Source organism: Euleptes europaea, chromosome 18 (genome assembly GCF_029931775.1).
Source record: "Euleptes europaea isolate rEulEur1 chromosome 18, rEulEur1.hap1, whole genome shotgun sequence".
Lineage (NCBI taxonomy): Eukaryota > Metazoa > Chordata > Lepidosauria > Squamata > Sphaerodactylidae > Euleptes > Euleptes europaea.
Window position 1 is genome coordinate 1,796,594 of NC_079329.1, and position 20,782 is coordinate 1,817,375.

General features: G+C 52.4%; 3 protein-coding genes across 3 annotated transcripts; 1 reads left to right on the forward strand and 2 right to left on the reverse strand.

Annotated features, from left to right (window-relative positions):
• The first annotated feature begins 2,321 nt into the window (after positions 1 to 2,321).
• Positions 2,322 to 5,530, forward strand: SLC16A11 (solute carrier family 16 member 11). Its single transcript, XM_056863618.1, has 5 exons — positions 2,322 to 2,427; positions 2,774 to 3,007; positions 3,228 to 3,371; positions 4,373 to 5,107; positions 5,307 to 5,530. Exons 1-5 carry the CDS (start codon positions 2,322 to 2,324, stop codon positions 5,528 to 5,530), a joined length of 1,443 nt encoding a protein of 480 aa, XP_056719596.1.
• Positions 5,531 to 6,311: 781 nt separating this feature from the next.
• On the reverse strand, positions 6,312 to 10,566 carry LOC130489825 (monocarboxylate transporter 13-like). Its single transcript, XM_056863620.1, has 4 exons — positions 10,362 to 10,566; positions 8,713 to 8,856; positions 7,730 to 8,497; positions 6,312 to 6,505 (listed from the first exon to the last, which is right to left on the reverse strand). The coding sequence occupies exons 1-4, from the start codon at positions 10,564 to 10,566 to the stop codon at positions 6,312 to 6,314; spliced, it is 1,311 nt and encodes a 436-aa protein (XP_056719598.1).
• A 1,788-nt stretch (positions 10,567 to 12,354) lies between these two features.
• LOC130489826 (monocarboxylate transporter 13-like) lies at positions 12,355 to 18,216 on the reverse strand. Its single transcript, XM_056863621.1, has 4 exons — positions 18,012 to 18,216; positions 16,304 to 16,447; positions 14,509 to 15,282; positions 12,355 to 12,590 (listed from the first exon to the last, which is right to left on the reverse strand). Exons 1-4 carry the CDS (start codon positions 18,214 to 18,216, stop codon positions 12,355 to 12,357), a joined length of 1,359 nt encoding a protein of 452 aa, XP_056719599.1.
• Positions 18,217 to 20,782: the final 2,566 nt, after the last annotated feature.

Consider the following 20,782-nt stretch of genomic DNA (forward strand, 5'->3'; position numbering starts at 1 on the left):
CGATCCCCGGATGAACTTCTTGACCGGTGCATCTTCTCCTGCCCATAATCCTCTCTGGGCACACTTCAGTCCTGTGGCAACAGGGTGCAGATTGCGACCCAAAGGAGGCTGCACAAATGTGGAGAAACAGGGCCTGGAAGAGATGTGAGGCCGACGTCGCAAAGGGCAGCAGCAGGGATTTCTCATCTTTGAGGCGATATAAATAAAGTTTTCCACACTTTTTGTTCTTTTGGATTTCAAGCCCACTCTGGTCACGGCAGCCCAGAGGGGCCAGCGCAGAGGAGCCCCAGCAAAATGGCTGCCTCAAAGACAGGAAGCCGACCATGAATTGAAGTCCTTTCTGGCTGCTGCTGTCAGCTCCAGTATTGCATTTTCTTTTATTAAAAGAAGTTTGCTTGTATTCAGATATTGCCCAGGTTCTTCCCTCTAGGGCGGAAGCCCCCACACCCACGTGGAGGGGGGCTGCTTGCTCAGATTTATCCATTGCGGTGGTACCCCTGCCTCTTTTTTTCAAGTAGCTTAACAGTGGTGGACATGGGATGCTTTTCCTTGTATTATCGTCACACCACCCCTGTGAGGTAGGTTAGACGATTGGATACTGTAGATCAGTTTGGAGTAGCGGTTACTGTGATGGATCTGGGAGACCCAGGTTCGAATCCCCACTTTGAGATGGAAGGCTTCCTTGCTTACCTCGGGCTAGTAATGCTGTCTTAGCCTAACCTACCTCACAGGGTTCTTGTGAGGATAAAACGGAGGAGAGCAGGACAATAGAATTTAGGGGGGGGGGAGGCAGGGCATAAGTGCAGTAAATAGGGAGTGACTGGGTCAGAGGGCCCTAGTGAACTCCATGACTGAGTCAGGAGTCGAATGCAGCTCTTCGCTGGTCACATCTCACATTTTTCATCAGTTACGCCTGTTCCTGTTGCCTTACTGATAAGTGGTCACTCTGCACATGCCCAAGAGAGCTGATATCTTGTTTCCCAGATGGCAGTGGCTGCCCCACACACAGCACAGCTCAGGAAACAGCATCCCCCCCCCAAGCAGACACAATTTCTTATAGCATTGCTACATTTTTTAATGGTCTTTTCATAGTAAAGCAGGTGCTGATCTGACCGAGGCGGCGTTCATCCTTTGGCATGCAGTTGTGCAGGTGGCTGAGAGGCACCTTCTGAATTTCTGCCTGGTGTGGAAAGAGCCTCCTCCTGGGTACAAAAGGTGGCAGCCCTTCCAGTTGGGCGGGGATCGGGTCTGGTTTCTCTCGTGCCCATTTGCTGCCACCTTAAGTGCCGTTCTGCTCTTCCCTGGGGAGCATTGGCATTTGAGAGCCCTCTCCAGCGGCATCCCTGAAGGCCTGCGTGGTTGAAGGGGCAGGTAAAGGGGACTCGGGGGGGTGTTTGCAGGAGTTCTGTGTTCTCTGTGCTGGGGGGGCAATCAAGTAGATCTGATACCCAGTCTGTGATATGATGGGGAGGACACTGTTTGAAGATGGCATGGCTTACATGTGAAGCCCCTTGTAGCCTCTCATCCCATGCCAAAGGGGTTCCTTGTATTCCCCCTGCCCTAAAAGAGTAGGAGTCTTGGCTTGATGTAAGTGGGGGTGGGAGATCCCAGAGGCCTGCTTTCTTCTTCACCTGCTCCATCCCTGAATTCTGCATCATCTCTCTGCTCCTCTATGGGACCTGACTTCCCTGCCAGTCAGTGAAGCCACGGATCCTGGCTGGCTCTCACTATAATTCTGCCCCCTCCTGAAAAACTGTCATTTGCTGCAGATGTGGGATGCTGAAGCCCCTGTCCTCTGCCCCCCATTTCTTTAGCCTTCAAGGTTGCTATTTTCTCAGGATTTCCCTACCTCTCCTCCCCACCACCAGAAAATTGAGATTTCCCAGGTGGGTTGGGTTGCAAGGACTGAGGACCTACTGCTCCAACCGGTTCTGAATTGTCCCCTTTGACTCAGGATTAAGTTAAGTAATTTCTGTGTTGAGCAGCATTCCTGGGTGGGGGCTGGGTAAAGAATGTGCATCATGATGGGGGGAGGGAGCCCGATCAAGGTCAGGGTTTCGCAGGGTAATGGTGGGCACGAGTGCCTTGGGGGGTAACCTTGAAAGGGGGCTCATGGTTCACCTGGGGGGCATCTGCCTGCCTTCCTACTTTCCTCCAGCTTGGGGGCATCCATTTGTGATCCACAATGCATTTCTGCTCCCTGCAGGGCAGGTCTGGAACGGCCAATCCAGCTTGGGCACGCGAGGACTGGGTGTCAGGCTTCTGTGTGGTGAATCTGAGCCATTTTTGAAATAGCTTCTACTTTTGGAAGGTTAGGCTTAATGCGCCTCCCCCAGTCCAAACTGGCATTTGGGGGCTTTGGCCAGGAGCCCGGCCTTGAGGAGGTCTTGCGATACACTGCTCACATGTTCCAGATGCTGTTCCCCAGTCAGACTGTAGATGGCGGCGTCATCCAGGTATGCCATCGAGAAGCTGTTTTGGCTCACCTTTGGATGAATTCCCCAAGTCCAAAAGGGAGTACAACGAACTCAAAAGGCGCTTTCACACAAGCTTAACAATGCACTTTCAATCCACTTTCAATGCACTTTGCAGCTGGATTTTATTGTGTGAAATGGCAAAATCCCCTTGCAAACTATCATTAAAGAGCATTGAAAGTGGATTCAAAGTGCATTATTCAGTATGTGTGAAAGCATCCAAAAAGTCCCACATGGTAATAAAAGCAGATTTGGTTCTGGCATCCGCCTTTGTAACTCTTGCTTCTTCTGTGCACTAGTTTGTCCAGGAATCCCCCCTCCCCACCTGGTGATGTCATTACCCCTCGAAGAGCCCCCCGATGGCGGCTGGGGCTGGCTGATAGTCCTGTCTGGCTTCCTGGCCAATTCCCTCACCTACGGGGTCTTGCGGTCCCTCGGCATCCTCTTCGAAGACCTCGTGGAAGCCTTTGACGCGAGTGCTGCCCAGATTTCCTGGGTAACGGCCATTGCCCTGGCGACGGAGCAGTTTGCCAGTGAGTGTTGCAGAGGGCACCACCGAGGCTGCCCGGTGGGGGGGCTGTCATTTGCCCACCTGCTGGAATCCAGTGGACTATCTCTGTGGATGAAGACAGGGGTCACCTTTGTGTCTTCACTGCTGCTGGTTTTACCCCTATTTCCCGGGAATTAGTCCCACTGCTGCTTGCCTGTGCTGTTAACCCTTACTCAACTATCTTCCATCCTGGTCTGTCCCAGGTCCCATTGGCACGGCTGCCAGCATGCGCTATGGAGCCCAGCCGGTGGTGGTGGCTGGCGGCTTGCTGTCCTCTCTGGGCATTCTGTGGGCCTCCTTTAGCACCAGCTTGCTGCAGTTATACCTCACCTTGGGGCTTCTGACAGGTGAGTTTAGATGCCAGCTCCCAGAAAATGCTGAAATATTGAACAGAATGCCTGCCTCTGTGTAGTGACCCTAGTTTTCCTTGGGGGTCTCCCAGCCAAGTAGTAACTAGGGCTGACCCTGCTTAGCTTAGAATAATAGAATCATAGAGTTGGAAGGGACCACCAGGGTCATCTAGTCCAACCCCCTGCACAATGCAGGAAATTCACAACTACCTCCCCCCAACACCCCCAGTGACCCCTACTCCATGCCCAGAAGATGGCCAAGATGCCCTCCCTCTCATCATCTGCTTGAGGTCATAGAATCAACATTGCTGACAGATGGCCATCTAAGGTAAAGGTCCTCTGCGCAAGCACCGGGTCATTCCTGACCCATGGGGTGATGTCACATCCCGATGTTTCCTACGCAGACTTTGTTTACGGGGTGGCTTGCCAGTGCCTTCCCCAGTCATCTTCCTTTTACCCCCAGCAAGCTGGGTACTCATTTTACCCACCTCGAAAGGATGGAAGGCTGAGTCGACCTTGAGCCGGCTACCTGAAACCGACTTCCGTCGGGATCGAACTCAGGTCGTGAGCAGAGCTTGGACTGCAGTACTGCAGCTTACCACTGCGCCACTTTGGGGCAAAGTGATGGCCATCTCGCCTCTGCTTTAAAACCTCCAGGGAAAGAGTTTCTGAGATCCGATGAGGTCAGCCAGCCTGGGCTATCCAGGCCAGGGCACAGTAGGGGGAGGGGTCGACTTTCCATTGCTCTGGCTTGGGAGGCTTTTGTGCCATTGGAGGGAGGCCCAGCGGGAGATGCACAAACACCTTGGGGGATAAATCTACCAAATCCTGGGGTTCCACACGAAGACTGTTGCTATTCGTCTGAGCGAGGCTCAAATATCCGCAGCTTCCTTCATGCCAGACAACGCTGGAGCCTCTTTGGTGCCGGTTTGGCTTTTGTGTCCCCCCTTCCCCGTGCAGCCCTGGTCTAGCTCTCTCCCTCTTCTGTCTCCCTGCAGGTTTTGGCTGGGCCTTGGCCTTTGCCCCGGTGATGGGCACCCTCGCCCGCTATTTCTCCTCCAGGCGCTCCGTGGCCATGGGCCTTGCCCTGACGGGCAACGGGCTTTCCTCCTTCGCCCTTTCCCCACTCCTGCGGCTCTTGGCGGAGTCCCTCGCCTGGCGCGGGGCCTTGCTGGTGACCTCCGCTTTGTCCCTGCACCTGGTGGTCTGCGGGGCCCTCCTCCGGCCCCTGGTCTTGCAGGGGGACCGGCTGGAATCGGGATCCTTGTTTGACTGGGCTCTTTTTACCCAGCGAGGGTTTGGGGCCTTTTCTTTCGGGACTGCCCTGCTGGCGGCCGGGTACTTCACCCCTTACGTGCACCTGGAGCCTTTTGGGCGGGCACTGGGCCTAGACCCCTACAAAGCTGCCACGCTGGTGTCCGTCGCGGCTCTGTCTGATGCCCTGGCCCGCCTGCTGGCCGGTTGCTTTGCTGACCGTCGCCTCATCGTGCCGGCCCGTCTGCTGGTACTGCTGAACTCCCTCACTGGCTGCAGCCTCCTCCTCCTCCCGCTTGCCTCCTCCTACGTAGACGCCCTCATCCTGGCACTGCTGTACGGCGTCAGCGCAGGGAGTTTTGCCACAGTGGCCTTTGGAGTCTTGCCAGAGATTGTTGGTGTCACCCGTGTCATGAACGCCACTGGACTGTGCCTGATGGTGATGAGTGTTGGGGGGTTGCTGGGACCCCCCCTGTCCGGTAAGGGCCCTCTACTTACTTCCAGGTACTTACAAGACCTCAACTGCCTCTGATCCTGGAGGTTCCATTTAGCCGTCACGGCTGTCAATGGGCCTTTCCTCTTCCCCGAAGCTGTCCCAGTCTCCCCTTTTAAAGCCACCCTGGTGCTGGCCGCTCAACCCCCTAACATTTTCTTCTCCTCCCCATGGATTCTCCCTAGGCTTCCTGCGAGACGTAACGGGCGCCTTCACGGTCTCGTTCCTGGCGGGCGGAACCTTTGTCCTCTCGGCCAGCCTCGTCTTCCTGGGCCTCCCGTCGTTCTTTGCCGGCTGCAGGGCCTGTGGGGGTGATGGGGCCCCTCCCAGGGCCCAAGGCGCACCCCACGCCCTGCTGGCACCTCCTTCGGCATCGGTTCCTCTCACCAGCCAATGCCCTGAGATATGAAAATGTCCTGCGCCCGCCCCAGGATGTGATCACGGCAGTGATGGGGTTTTGTGCCAACACAGGTCTGCGGTGGCGATGGGACTTCTTCAGCCAGGAACCCAGGACTTGTACCTTACAACTTTCTATCAGCTAGGCTTGAATGTCTGGCTGAAGCCAAGCAGGCCTGCGCTGGGAGGGGTGACTGCCATGAGTGTGAAAGGGAGAGACGCAATAAAGTGATAAAGAACAACCCAGCAAGTCTTCCAGAAGTTTAATTTCCAATGTGTGTGTGTGTGTACGCGTGTGCACCTGTCTTTCTTTGTAATATCCTTCCTGTAACAGTAATTCTGCCCTTCTGATCTTGAGTCACTTACTATCAATCCTGACCCCAAACGAGGGCCCCACGCCAGGGTGCTTCTCACAATCAACTTTGTATTTTTGGCCCTGTGTCTCGATCTGTGCAGCAGCACAGTTACACGAAGATGTGAAGCTGCCGTATCCTGAGTCCAGACCCTTGATCCATCAAGGTCAGTATCATCTACACAGACTGGCAGCAGGTCTCCAGAATCTTTCACGTCACCTGCTGCCTGGTCCCTTTAACTGGAGATGCCGGGGACTGAACCTGGGACCTTCTGCATGCCAAGCAGAGGCTCTACCACTGAGTCAGGCCTCTCCTATGGTTGTTACATCTCCTTCCTCCCCCTGCCTCACTTTTTGAATGTATGACCTGCAAATGTAAACATGGAACCAAGCCTCTGCTCTGGGGGCCGTGGCCTATTTCAGAAACTAAATGTGGGGCAGCTCAACTCTGCTCAGCCCTGCAGCCTCTGTCTTCAGTGGGAGAGGGATTGGGTTCTTTGGATTGTTTGAGAGACGCTGTGGGGAGGGAGGGCAGGTAGTTGGGTAAGGCCACAAGTGCCAAGGCGCCCGCAATGAGGATGGCGCCAGCTGCCAGGAACGAAGCTCTGTAGCTGCCGGTGGCATCCCGGATCCAGCCTGCGGGAGAGAAGACAAGAAAACCTTGTGTGTGAGTGATCGCTCCATCTCCACGGTGAGCCCAGGTTGGAAGGGGCCTGAATTGGAAAGATGGAAATCCTTCCCCCATTCCTGGCCATAAAATGATGACACAACCCACCCTTTGAGCCTTGGGCTTCTGACAGAGGAGTCTTTAGGCATGTGCCAAGCGCAGGCCTCTCCGTTTCATTGAAAGCCCCCCCCAGGTCCCCATTGTGTCTACAGAACCCCCCCCCCACACACACACACACACAGGACTAGGGTTGCCAACCTCCACTAAATGGAGATCTCCCACTATTACAGCTGATCTCCAAGCGATAGAGATCAGTTCCCCTGGAGAAAATGGCCACTTTGGCAATTGGATTCTATGGCATTGAAGTCCTTCCCCTCCCCAAACCCCGCCCTCCTCAGGCTCTGCCCCAAAAACCTCCCACCAGTGGCAAAGAGGGACCTGGCAACCCTACCCAGGACCACCCCAGCACTGCCTAGTTTGTCCTTCCCATCGTAGGCACAAGATCAAGTAACCAGGATCAGCTCCTTAATGACCAGGCTGGACTGCAAAGGGCGGTTTAAGATGAAGCTTGACTACGGATGACATCAAGGTTTCATCCATGGCAGTAAACTGAGGTGGCCCATTCTGGACGATGACCCTCTGGTTCTTCCCCGGGCCCTCCCCTCTTCTATGGGTGCTAGGGTTGGGAAATACCTGGGTTTTGGGGGGCGGAGCCTGAGGAGGGCAGGGTTTGGAAAGGGAAGCGGTGGACTCTGATCTGGAGAACCGGGTTGGTTTCCCCACTCCTCCACATGGAGCCAGCTGGGTGACCTTGGGCAAGTTACAGTTCCATTAAGAGCTCTCTGAGCCCCACCTACCTCATAGGATGTCTGTTGTGGGGAAGGGGAAGGAAAGTGATTGTAAGCCAGTTTGAGTCTCCCTTAAGTGGTAGAGAAAGTCGGAGTATAAAAACCAACTCCTCCTCTTCTTCAATGCTATAGAGTCCAATTGCCAAAGTGGCCATTTTCTCCAGGGGAACTGGTCTCTATCAGCTGGAGATCAGTTGTCATAGCGGGAGATCTCCAGCCACCACCCGGAGGTTGGCAACCCTAATGGGTGCCATGGCCTCCCCCCGACTGCCACGGAGCTGGACTCCTTGTTAGGCCTGCCTAGACCACGTCCTTCCCAGGTTCCAAGTTGTTTCTCTTCCTTACCTGACAACGGAGGCCCAGCCAGCGCTCCAAAGCTTTCCATCAGGTGGATCAGTCCAATAGCGCCCATTATTTGCTCTGTGCCCACAATGTCCATCAGAGTGGAGAACTTCAGTGGGATGATGGCACTGGCCAGGAACCCATAGCCGATGCTGAGGGCCACCATCAGGGTATAAGTGTGTCCCAGGGGCATCATGAGCAAGACGATGCCCGTCAGGAGGGTCCAGAGGGTGAGGTGGTAGACAAGACGCAGAGGAGCGCAATCAGCCAGCCAGCCGGCTATCAGGCGTCCGGCTATATCGGCGATGCCCACTGCCGACAGAAGGAAGGCCGCTTGGTATTCATCGAAGCCCGTCTCCCTGGCATAGGGCACCAGGTGGACAAAAGGCATGAAGTACCCCGCTGTAATCAGCACTCCAGACCCACAGAAGGTCATGAAGGCTCGGTGGTGGAGCAAACTCAGCCCAAAGAGAGATGCCAGCCTGCTCCACTGGCTCTCCCACTCTGGAGCCACCGAAGAATTGTTTTTGGCCGAGGGCAGCGGCCGCAGGAGAGCCCCGCAGGCCACCAGGTGGAAGGCCATGCCGGACACGATCAGGAGGGCTCCACGCCAACCGTAGGAATCCACCAAAAACTGGAAGAGTGGGGAGAAAGCCAACGCAGAAATGCCAGTGCCGGAGAAGACCAAAGCATTGGCCAGGGCACGACGGCGCTGGAAATACTGAGCTACCAAAGCCAAGGAAGGGGAGAAGATGAGGGCACCACCGACGCCTGAAGGACACAAAAGAAAAACGGGGGGGGGGGGGTTTACATGGAACGGATTCTCTTCCCTGGCACTTCTGAATCCTACGGGCAAGTAGAAGGTGCCACCATTGCCCAGTTACAGCCTTTGGGCACAGGCCCTTGTTTTGCTGCTCAGAAAGTCAGAGGAGTCCCAGGAGGGGAAACAAGGGGGGGGGGGGTTACTGAAACAGAACTGGGCTTACCTGTGAAGAGGCCAATGAAGAGGTACAGCTGAGCCAGGCTCGTGGCAAAGGAGGCCAGGAAGAGCCCCAGCCCCGAGAGGAGCCCGCCAACGACGCCCACCGGCCGCTCACCATACTGTGCGCCCAGGGCACTGGACAAAGGACCTGTAGGGAGCGCCAAAGAGGGGCCGATCAAAATCTTTCCCCCCTCCGGTGGACACAGGCTGGGGCTAGAGGAGAACTAGGAGGGAAGGAGAACCCCCAAGAACAGGGGTCCCATACGTGATGCCCATGGGCAACATGGTGCCTGCCAGCATCTTTCCTGGTGCCCACCTAGTGTTTTTAGAAAGTGAGCGAGGCTGGGTGGGGCTTTGGCTGTTGAAGATTGGATTGATTATGCAGAGTTTGTAATAAGGTTGCTTTAGTAAGCCACAGTGGCTATTTTTTGGCTGCTGCCCCCATACAGAGTCAGAATTCTAGGGTTGGCAGCTCTGGGTTGGGAAATTCCTGGAGGTTTTGGGGGTGGAGCCTGGGAAGGGCAGGGTTTGGGCAGGAGAGAGACCTCAGCAGGATATAATACCATAGAGTCCACCTCTCAACGCAGCCATTTTTTCCAGGGGTACTGATCTCTGATGTCTGAAGACCAGTTACAATTCCAGGAGATCCCAAGGCCTCCCCTGGAGGTTGGCAACCCTAAATTCCAACTGTGCCTACAGCCTAAAGTTTGTGGACCCCTGCCCTAAACAATATTCTAGACCACACATCAACTTGATGGGACAGGGTTCTAGGTAACCTTCGAACACCTTCAGTCCCACAGTCTTAAAAAGGTTGGGGACCCTTGCCCTAGAAAGACATGCCCCCACCCCTGACAAAATGCAGCTCGATCTCAGCAAAATTACGCCTTGGGAAACAAGCAAACTGGAAATGTTTTGGAACAATCTCAGTCATGCAATACAGTTGGATTTAGAGGTGTTTTTAAAAGAATAAGGTGTAAAATGTTGAACTTGGCAGTTTATCATTGATGGTGTGATGTATTGTATTAAGTGGAATGGTGTAGAACACATGAAGCTGCCTTCTACTGAATCAGCCCCTGGGTCCATCAAAGTCAGTTTTGTCTACTCAGACTGGCAGCGGCTCTCCAGGGTCTCAGGGTCTTTCACATCACCTACTTGCCTAGACCCTTTAACTGGAGATGCCGAGGATTGAACCTGGGACCTTCTGCATGCCAAGCAGATGCTTTGCCACTGAGGCACAGCCCTACTCCATGGCTCTCCAGGGTCTCAGGCAGGGGCCTTTCACATCACCAACTTGCCCACTCCCTTTAACTGGAGATGCCAGGGATTGAACCTGGGACCTTCTGCATGCCAAGCAGAGCCTCTACCACTGAGCCACAGGAGGGTAGTCAGAGGCACAATCAGGAGTGCAGGGGGCTATTCCCCCTTTCAGACCTGTGCGGAGGAGAGGGTTATAGGGGACCTGGTTTGATATCCACTATTCAGTCCCCACCCAGCTCATTGCTGGAATATGCAAAATAAGAATAAAGCGAGAATGTCTCAAGCACGTGCAGAGTGTGTTTCAGCCCCCAATCCAGTAATTTCTCGAGCATTGTTAAATTTATCATATTAGAGTTTGGATTTGTGCACCCAAAGGCTGTTGAATCAGATACTCACTGGTGAACATCAACACGGCCACCGTGACAGAGGAGATCCAGGAGACGGCAGTAGACGGCTGCTCGAAATGAACCGTGAACTCCACAAAGAAGACCCCGAAAGATCGGATCACCCCGAAGACCAGGGCCGTCTGCAGGAAAGCTGCCAAGGCGATCATCCACCCCCAGCCCCCATCAGGAGGCTCAGAGCGTACAGGGGGGTTCATGTCGGTGCAATGAAAGAGCCCCTCTGGGTAGTGGGCAGCCCCCCGTCCTGTGGGGTTGCTTACGCGCCTGCTGGACTCTGCCTCAGACACAGCTGCCTCCTCATCGTCGGAAGACAGACGGAGACTTAAGGAGTGGCCGCAGGAACAGCAAGAAATGCACAAATGGCCAGAAATTCTCCCCCTTTCCAACTGCTTTTTCTTCCCCAGAGAGGCGAAAACAGGTTCAGTCCTTTGCTGGCCCACCTTCCCAATGCCTCTTATCATAAAATCTTGGCGCAAAGTCTACAGGTGTGTCACATTTTCCAGGTCAATGAGCAGAACCTCCAAGGTTGCTCCCCACAGCCTGCTCTGACTAGGGTTGCCAACTCTGGGTTGGTAAATTCCTGGAGATTTGGGGATGGAGCCTTGGGAGGGTGTGGTTTGGGGACTTCCCACTGAGCTATACCCAGATGACACCTTTGCAGGGAGCAGGGGCAACCCGAAGACCAGTTTTGCTCATGAGAACACAGCCCAGAGACCCCTCTACCACCAGTCTCTGGCCTGGCTGTACAGATCTGCATCCTTTTGCCAACATGGTATAGTGGTTAAGAGCGGTGGTTTGGAGTGGTGGACTCTGATCTGGAAAACCAGGTTGTTTTCCCCATTCCTCCACCTGAAGCCAGCTGGGTGACCTTGAGCTAGTCACAGTTCTATTAGCAGCTCTCAGCCCCACCTACATCACAGGGGGATAGTTGTGGGGAGGGGAAGGGAAAGCGATTGTAAGCCGGTTTGATTCTTCCTTAAGTGGTAGAGAAAGTCAGCATATAAAAACCAGCTCTTCTCCTTCTCCTTCTTTGATTCTTTTCTAACTTATTTTTAATTTATTTGATTCTCATCCCATCTTTTTTAGGGGGAAGTATGGTATGCATTGTTTCATGCTCCCTTTATTCCTTTATCCACATGAGAACCTTGTGGTAGCTTCGATGGTAAGATCGTGAGCATCCTGGGGTCACCCGGTTAACTTCAGGGCAGAGTCCCGGTGACTTAAACACAGATCTCCCCCGGGCAAGCCTGATCCTGTGACCCTAACAGCACGTTGCCTCTTTTTACAAGCGCTTTGAAAATACTGAAACGGGTTCCATTGATATGCCCAGCAACAGAAGAGCTTGTATTTCAGTGTAGCTGGCAGAAGTACCTCTTACCCAGTGCCTGTGATTAATAACATTTGACTTCCACCTGCCTCAGAACCAGAGAAATCCTGGAACTTTTAAAAAGCTGTCACTTCGGAGTGCGTGAAAGAACAAGGGATTGTCCCACTATATGCACATTTCAGCTTTTCTTTTATAAAGAAAGACATCATACCCTTCCTCACTCAACAGTGCCCCCATACCTCAAACATATTTTTTTCCCTTTAGAAGTGAAATGGAGTAGACCCTTGGCATAAATTAAATTTCTCCACCAATGATGTTTATGAGAAGCGTCACAAACTAGGAATGGAATTACCAGGCCCCTTCCACCCCAAATGTAGCTCCTTCTCCACTATGCTTAAGACACCAGTGCCGGATCAGGTCTGTTGAAACTTCTGCAGAAATTATGGACTATATTTGTGGGTTACCAATGGTTTAGCCTGCCAAGGAAGAGGAAACCTCTCCGATTTTTCACAACTTTCCCTCCTCCTGGCTTGCAAGATCACCAGCAGATTCTTTCTGACAAGTACAGACAAAGAACAAAACGGTTTCCCAGAAACCGGGACGGAGACCTGGCCGTGTTCCCCAAACCCCATTGACGCTGCACTGGGCAGCCACTCGGTTACTTCTCTCTCTTTGCCTCCAGCTGTGAAAGTTCTCTGTCCTGTTGTGGTAACTCCCCTAACTCCAAGGCATCCTGGTCTTGAGGCCTTAGTGCACCCTCCTCCTTGGCTTCCGACGGCCTAGAGCAGGAGAAATAGTTTGGGAGCGTGGCCAGGATCAAGCTACTGGCCAAGAGGAAGGCGCCAGCCGTGATGAAGGAGGCAGCATAGTTCCCCGTGAGGTCCCTCAGCCACCCTAGAACACAAAAGGCCCTGGTTAGCTTTCAGCACATTGGCAACACCACCTGCAGTTACTACCTGGCTACTCTTCTACCAAGAGAAACCTAGAACATAGGGTAGCAATTGATGGGTTGTCTATAGGGTTACAAAAGCATGCGGCTACAGGCCGTATATTATGACATATATAATATATGACCCTTGGTTGAAAATAATGAAGCTGTAAACACACAGAATCAACAAGTTGGAAGGGACCACCAGGGTCATCTAGTCCAACCCCCTACACAATGCAGGAAATTCCAAACTACCTTTCCCCCCCCACACCCCCAGTGACCCCTACTCCATGCCCAGAAGATGGCCAAGATGCCCTCCCTCTCACGAGCTGCCTAAGGTCACAGAATCAGCATTGCTGACAGATGGCCATCTAGCCTCTACTTAAAAACCTCCAGGGAAGGAGAGCTCACCACCTCCCGAGGAAGCCTGTTCCACTGAGGAACCGCTCTAACTGTTAGAAAATTCTTCCTAATGTCTAGACGGAAACTCTTTTGATTTAATTTCCACCCGTTGGTTCTGGTCCGACCTTCTGGGACAACAGATAACAACTCGGCACCCTCCTCTATATGACAGCTCTTCAAGTTCTTGAAGATTAAAAGTACTGGGGACTTCCAGTGGAACCTGGCAAGCCGAAAGGAGGGCCTTCCAAGCTATCTCACAAAATTGCCCCCCCCCCGCTGGGACCCCGAATCAATCGGGGCTGGGAGAGGACCTCTCGGGAACTCCCCCTCTCCTCTGGAGTGCCAGGCAAACTAGCGATAATTCAATCGATCCTACAAGATAGTTAATATAAATTTATTATGCAGTGCTTATTCTCTTTTTTAAAGTGCAACCACGTGAAGGTCCAGAATGAAGCTGTGACTGTTAATTGAAGACAATGACGCTGTAAATCAGTAAATCAGATGGGCTGCTGGCTCCTGGTCCCGTTTCGTGCAAACCTTCACCAGAGCTTCCACAAATATACGTAAAACCTTCTTACAAGACTAATACATGGTCTCATGAACTCCTTCCAGCTACATTTTCAATCAAGAGTCACAACTTCATCCTGGACTTTCATTTATTTATTTATTTATTACATTTCTACCCCACTCTCCCCAACCAACCCAAAGGTTGGGCTCAGAGCCATTTAAAGTGATTGCTGTTTAAAATAAGAGAACAAGCACTGGATATAGGGTTGCCAGCCTCTAGGTACTAGCTGGAGATCTCCTGCTATTACAACTGATCTCCAGCCAATAGAGATCAGTTCACCTGGAGAAAATGGCCACTTTGGCAATTGGACTCTATGGTATTGAAGTCTCTCCCCTCTCCAAACCCCACCCTCCTTAGGCACAGCCCCAAAAACCTCCCACCGGTGGCAAAGAGGGACCTGGCAACCCTAACTGGATAAGAATTTTATATCAGCTAATTTGAACTATTATTGATGGTGCTATTTGTAACAATGGATGTATGTCATAATATATGGCCTGTAACCACATGTGTTTGCATTTTGCATCCCAAAGGTGTCTGCTGATGTTACTCAACAAAGGGGAGATTTTTGTATGCCACTCTTTGTAGGGTCAATTATCCTCCCTTTAAAATGGCCACCACGTTTTGTTAGATTCAAATCCTGTAGCATCATAGAGACCACAGTTGACTCTCAAAAGCTCATACCCTCCCCCCCCCCAAATCTTGTTGGTCTCTTGTTGGTGCTCCTGGACCTGAAACCAGCTCTCCCACTGCATGCAGACCAACACGGCCACCCACCGAAACTATCTGCCATATTTTGTGGCTTTCATCACCTCCTCTGATAGTACCCACATTTGTTCTGAACCAGGACACCCACTACTCATAATCTTCCAACCCCATGGGACCTTCTAGCGAGAGAAGTCAACGGAACCCTGTACCTGAAAGCGGGGTCCCCAGCAAAGCCCCCATGCTCTCCAGCATGTGCATGAGCCCGATAGCCCCAAGCATGCGTCCAGTGCCCACAATTTCTATCAGGCTAGAGAACTGGAGAGGCACAAGGGCCCCAGCAAAGAACCCGTAGCAGATGCCCAGAAACACGAGTGAGATGTAACTGTGCCCCAGGGGCAACAGAGCAAGAGACACCCCAGTTAAGATGGTCCAAAGAGTCAGGTTGTGGAGGGGGCGGCCAAAGACCCCAGAATCAGCAAGCCAACCAGCAAAGATTCGGCCACACATGTCCGCGACGGCAGCCACCGACATAATGAGGGCGGCTTGGTACTCGTCACATCCCACCTCTCTTGCGTGGGCCACCAAATGCGCGTAGGGGATGAAGTACCCCGCATCTACCAGGACGAAAGCCAAGACGTAACACATGAAAGGTCCGTGGTACAGGAGCTCCAGGCTGAAGAGCGTGGCGAGAGTCGCGGGCCATTTTGAAGCTGCCGCCTGGCCTTTGCGCACTTGGTCTCCTTCCAAGACCAAGGGCCGCAGGAGAGCCCCGGATGCTACCAAGTTCAGAGACATTCCTGCCACCACCATGAGCGCGCCTCGCCAGCCATATGAGTCCAGCAGGAACTGGAAGAGTGGGGAAAAGGCCAGGGACGAGACACCAGCCCCTGAAACAGTCAAGCCCATGGCCAGCGTTCGGCGCTTCTCAAAATAATGAGACACGGTGGCCATGGAAGGGGTGAAGACGAGGGCCCAGCCGAACCCTGCGGGGAGAAAAGCAGGCGCTGAGATTTGGAAAGGAGCACAATTTTGCTAAAGGCTCGTGTTGAGCACATGAAGCTGCCTTCTACTGAATCAGGCCCCCCTTGGTCCATCAAGGTCAGTATTGTGTACTCTGAAAGGCAGTGGCTCCCCAGGGTCTCAGGCAGAGAAAGGTCTTTCACATCCCCTTCTACCTGGTCCTTTAACTAGAGGTGCCAAGGATTGAACCTCGGACCTTCTGCATACCAAGCAGATGCTCTACCACTGAGCCACAGTCCCTGTCCCTTGCCTGGCAGTTCAAAATTAGTGTGTGTGTGTGTGTGGGGGGGGGGTCAACTTTGCAAATAAGCCAAGATATATTTCCCCTGAAAAACCAATTTCCGGAAGGCGTGGCGAGGGAAAGGTACTCTGCGCATGCTCAGAAATGCCATGACATCACTACTTTTAGTGTCCTGGTGTTGACAAATATGGACTATGGGGCTCAGCACTATTTCAGTTTAAGTCCTGCCCTTGCTAGATGCTTGGAAGGTCCTTTAACACACCTCCATAGCCTTCCAGTGTCACCCAAGATTGCCAGAGAGGTCATGGATTTGAAACACGTTTGGGGAGGCTTGTCAAAAACAGAGGTGCTTTAGCATATTAAAAATAATATCTAGGAAGCAATTCCCTGGCAAGTGTGTCTACATGTCAAGGCAGGTTTGATCAGATTCCCCCCATTTATGACCTCCTTGTTTCAGGGTCTCCTTGTAGCAGGCCTGAGCCCGGCTCTGTCTAGGGTTGCCAGGTCCCTCTTTGCCACCGGTGGGAGGTTTTTGGGGCGGAGCCTGAGGAGGGCAGGGTTTGGGGAGGGGAGGGACTTCAATGCCATAGAGCCCAATTGCCACAGTGGCCATTTTCTCCAAGTGAACTGATCTCTATCAGCTGGAGATCAGTTGTAATAGCAGGAGCTCTCCAGCTAGTACCTGGAGGTTGGCAACCCTAGGCTCTTTGTGCTGCTGGAAGAAGGCTGGGAAAGGCAGGCACCTGCAAGCAGGCCGATGGTCAGGTAAAGGTGAGTCAGGTGGACGGAGAAGGAGGCCAGCAGCAAACCCAGCCCGGAGAGGAGCCCACCGATCATGACTACTGGCCGTGCCCCATAGCAGGTACTGAGAGCACTTCCCACTGGACCTGTGGGGAACACCAAAGAGGGACTGGTCAGTCTGACATGCAAAGCATTCTTCCAATAACTTGCCTGCTAGAATGGGGTCCCTGACCTTTTTGAGCCTGCGGGCAGCTTTGGAGTTCTGCCAAAATGGCTGCCACTGGAGGCGGAGCCAGTCACAAAATGCCTGCCGAAGCTTACTGTCAATCACACAGTGACAATCATTGTGCCAAAAAAAAATCTGCACAGCCAATCAAATCTCCAGTGGCCAATCAGAAGCCTTGCTGGGCAAAAGCCCCACTTGGCCCTGCCCACTTCCTGAAAACACCAGGCATCAGGAAAGGTGTTGGTGGGCGCTATGGTGCCCATGGGTACCTCGTTGGGCATCCCTGTGTTAGAATAAGCATGCTGTGAGGAACTGAGCAGGGAACGCTCCTGACAAGTAAAATCATGCTGTGTAATTATGAAATTACATAATTTCTGGAACACACAGTCCATGTGGCAAGAGGTGAGATGCTAGGTTAACACCGGCTGTCCTGGAAGAGCTCAGTAGCTCTGCAATCTTAACGCCGCCACTCAATTAACACTCATTAATTGGAAGAGACTTTTCATACAGGTTAGCACCATGATGAAACAAAAAAGAAGTTCCTTTAGTTTTCCTGCAGAATCAACTGCTAACTTTGAAATGTGGCAGAAGGAAATGTCATCAGAGATGCTTTTTTCCAGTATAACTAAACAAAAAGGAATGACTACCTAATTTTTATTAAGCTTGCAGTGCATTAAAAGTTCTGTTTGAAATAACCAGGTCCTGTTTTACTGACTCTCTGCGTGAATCGGTGTGTATGGAGCCAGAAGACAGGATTTTTAGGCTGGCACCAAATCTTTATCCTTCAGTTATTCTAGTGTTGGCAGGTATTTTATGTATTTAAAAGATTTGTATCCTTCCTTTCTGCCCTTACAAGGGCCACCAAGGTGGCTAAGCATACGTGATAAAATCACATTTTAAAACCCTTAAAATCAGACTCCCCAAAACACACTTCAGTAAAACAATTAAAAAACAGAGTGAAATATACAGAAAACGTAAAAACTGCAATGAAAACATTGGTTAGGGAGGAGGGATCACTGAGGGAATACCAAAAGAAACAAAAAAAAGTCTTCACCCACTGGAGGAAAACAGCAACAAAAGGGGACAGACGAATCTCCCTGGGAGAGAGTTCCAGAGCTTCGGTGCCACAACTAGGGTTGCCAACCTCCAGGTGGTGGCTGGAGATCTCCAGGTGACCAAGATCAGTTCTCCTGGAGAAAATAGCCGGTTTGGCAATTGGACTCTATGGCATTGAAGTCCCCCCTCTCCAAACCCCACCTTCCTCAGGCTCCGCCCCAAAAATCTCCAGTTATTTCCCAACCTGTACCTGGCAACCCTAGCCATGACTGAGAAGGCCCTCTCCTGGGTTGCATAACCACAGAAGGTGGGGTGCCCTGAATCTGGGCCTTCAAAGATGACCAGAGTGGTCAAGCAGGATCCTAAGGGAGCAGGGGGACCTTCAGGTATGAAACAACTCCCAGTTTAAAAGTCCCCCCCCTCCTTACTTGCAAACTGAAGGACGGCGACCCCAAGGGACATGATCCAGGAGACGGTGCTAGAGGGCGCCCTGAAATATTCTACAAACTCCACAAAGAAGACCCCGAAAGAGCGGATCATCCCAAAGACCAGGGCTGTCTGCACAAAGCCTGCCAGAACAACCATCCATCCCCAGCCACCGTCTGGGGCCACGGCATGCACGTGGCGGGGCATGGGACCCTCTGACCTTTGGGGAAAAGCAGAAAAACACCCATCAGAATACACCCACCTGCCAAACACCCATCTGTCCGACTAGATAAGAAAGATATGAGGTCACCATGAAGCTCCCTGGGTGACTTGCGGCCAGTCCCTCTCAGCTCAGCCCACCCCACCTCAACAGGTTGCTGTGAGGATAAAATGGTGGGATACCAAAATAGGGTTGCCCACCTCCAGGTGGGGCCTGGAGATCTCCCAGAATGACAACTGACCTCCACAGTACAGAGATCAGTTCCCCTGGAGAAAAGGGCTGCTTGGAAAGGGGGGCCCCTGTGGCATTAGACCCTACTAAAGTCTCCTGGCTCCCCAAACCCTGCCCTCCCCAGGGGCTACCCCCAAATCTCCAGGAATTTCCCAGCCTATAGTTGGCAACCCTAATCACCACCACCACACCACTTAACTGGGACCTGAAATTGGACAGACGGAGTTGTGTCCTCAGGTTGCTAAGAATTCCCAGCGGCGGTTCAGGCTGTATCCGGCACAGGGAGGGAATCTGCCCAGGGCCAAAGTCTCTCTCTGTGCCCTGAACTCTTCTCGCTGCTGTCTAGCAGCACAATTCACTTATTTTGCCAGCTACCAGAACAGTAGTGGTAGTGGTGTGGTGGTGGTGTTTAGGGCTGCAAACTCTAGGCTGGGAAATTCCTGTAGATTTGGGGGTGGCCCCTGGGGAGGGCAGGGTTTGGGCAGGCCTTTGTCTGTGGCAGAGCGAATTATTTGGGGGAACGATCTGGGTCCTGCCTCCAGGTCAGCAAGGGCTCAGACCTGCCTGGAAATGTTTTTGCATGCCACTTGGGTTGCCAGGTCCCTCTTCGCCACTGGCGGGATGTTTTTGGGGCGGAGCCTGAGGAGGGCAGGGTTTGGGGAGGGGAGGGAGTTCAGAGGGGATGTGGTGCCATAGAGCTCCACCCTCCTAAGCAGCCATTTTCTCCAGGGGCACTGATCTCTGTGGCTTGGAAGGCACGTGCCACTCCCGAATCTCCAGGAATCTCCCAACCGAGAATTGGCAACCCCAATTACAACTGATCTCCAGACTACAAAGAACAGTTCCCCTGAAGACAAATGACTGCTTTGGTGTGTGGACTTTATGGCATCCCACCTCTGCCCAGCTCCCTCCCCTCTCCAAGCTCCACCCCCAAATCTCCAGGAATTTCCCAGCTCAAGAGCCGGCATCCCTGCCAGCAGCAAGTCTGAGTAGAATATCAGCCTTAAAGCCTTTGGCATGTGCCTGAAAGCAGGGTTGTTGTTTTGTTTAATGGCCATCTTTAAGACCTCTTTCTGACTTGGCCCCTTGCACGTAAAACCTTTTCAGCTCTTCGCCCCAGACTTTCCTTCTGACGGTTAATTCTGTACTACAGAGAAAAGAGGTTCCAAAGGGTACCTCTGGCAGGCCAAATGGGGAGAGGGGCCAGGCAGGTGGCACCCGGGGCCTCGGGAGCAAAGTCCACCCCACAACCGCCAGCTCTGCTGTTTACCAACCATGCCAGGCCTTCTGCGAGGGCAGCGCCAACCTCCATTGCTGCATTTGGCAAGCTTCGGGGTACTCTTTGGGGCCAGAAACACACAAAAGGCTTCACTGCCCCCCACGTAAATCCAGGAGCCTCATTAAATTAATTATACCCAGGATAGGACAGCAGGATTTGATGTGAGCCCAGGCAGAATGCCGCTGCTTGTAGGGCTGGGCCCAGCAACACGCAAGAGCAGCAGAGCCAGATATTAAGGTGCCCTTTGGCCATAAAGCTGCAAAACCCTCTTGCTAAAACTGTAAAACAAACTATAGAGCAATAATTGTAAAGATTTTATTATGTCTTTCATTTCTCTTCTTCATTGTGCTTGTTTTGCATTTGTTCTCTTGGGGTTCCCCCCCTTGTTATGTTTTCTTAAAGCAGTTGTGTGTCTTTGTTGTGTAACGGAGTGATACGTTTTTTATAGAACCGACACTTTACAAACAGGCTGGGAAAACAGTAAAATAACACATTGTTTCAAACTCACAATATTTACACTGTTGCTTAAGGAGTTTTGACCAAAAGTGAGGTTAATAAAGCGCGTGTTTTACAAACATCCAGTTTTCAAAGCCCGGGGGTCCCTGGTGCCCACCAAGTGTTTTTAGAAAGTGATATAAGGCCAGGCGGGGCTTTTGCCCAGCAAGGCTTCTGATTGGCTGTGCAGATTTTTTTAAAATGCTGCTTTGCCAGCAGCTGCCACCACAACACAAGAATTTTCACTGAGCGATTGCAGGTAAGCTGTGGCCGCCATTTATAGGGTTGCCAACCTCCAGGTACTAGCTGGAGATCTCCTGCTATTACAGCTGATCTCCATCCTATAGAGATCAGTTCACCTGGAGAAAATGGCCACTTTGGCCATTGGACTCTATGGCATTGAAGCCCCTCCCCTAACCCTGCCCTTCTCAGGCTCTGCCCCCAAAACCTCCCATCAATGTCGAAGGGGGATCTGGCAACCCTAGCCATTTAGTGGCTGGTTCCACCTCCTGTGGCAGCCATTTTGTGGCGGACGCCACCACGCTGTG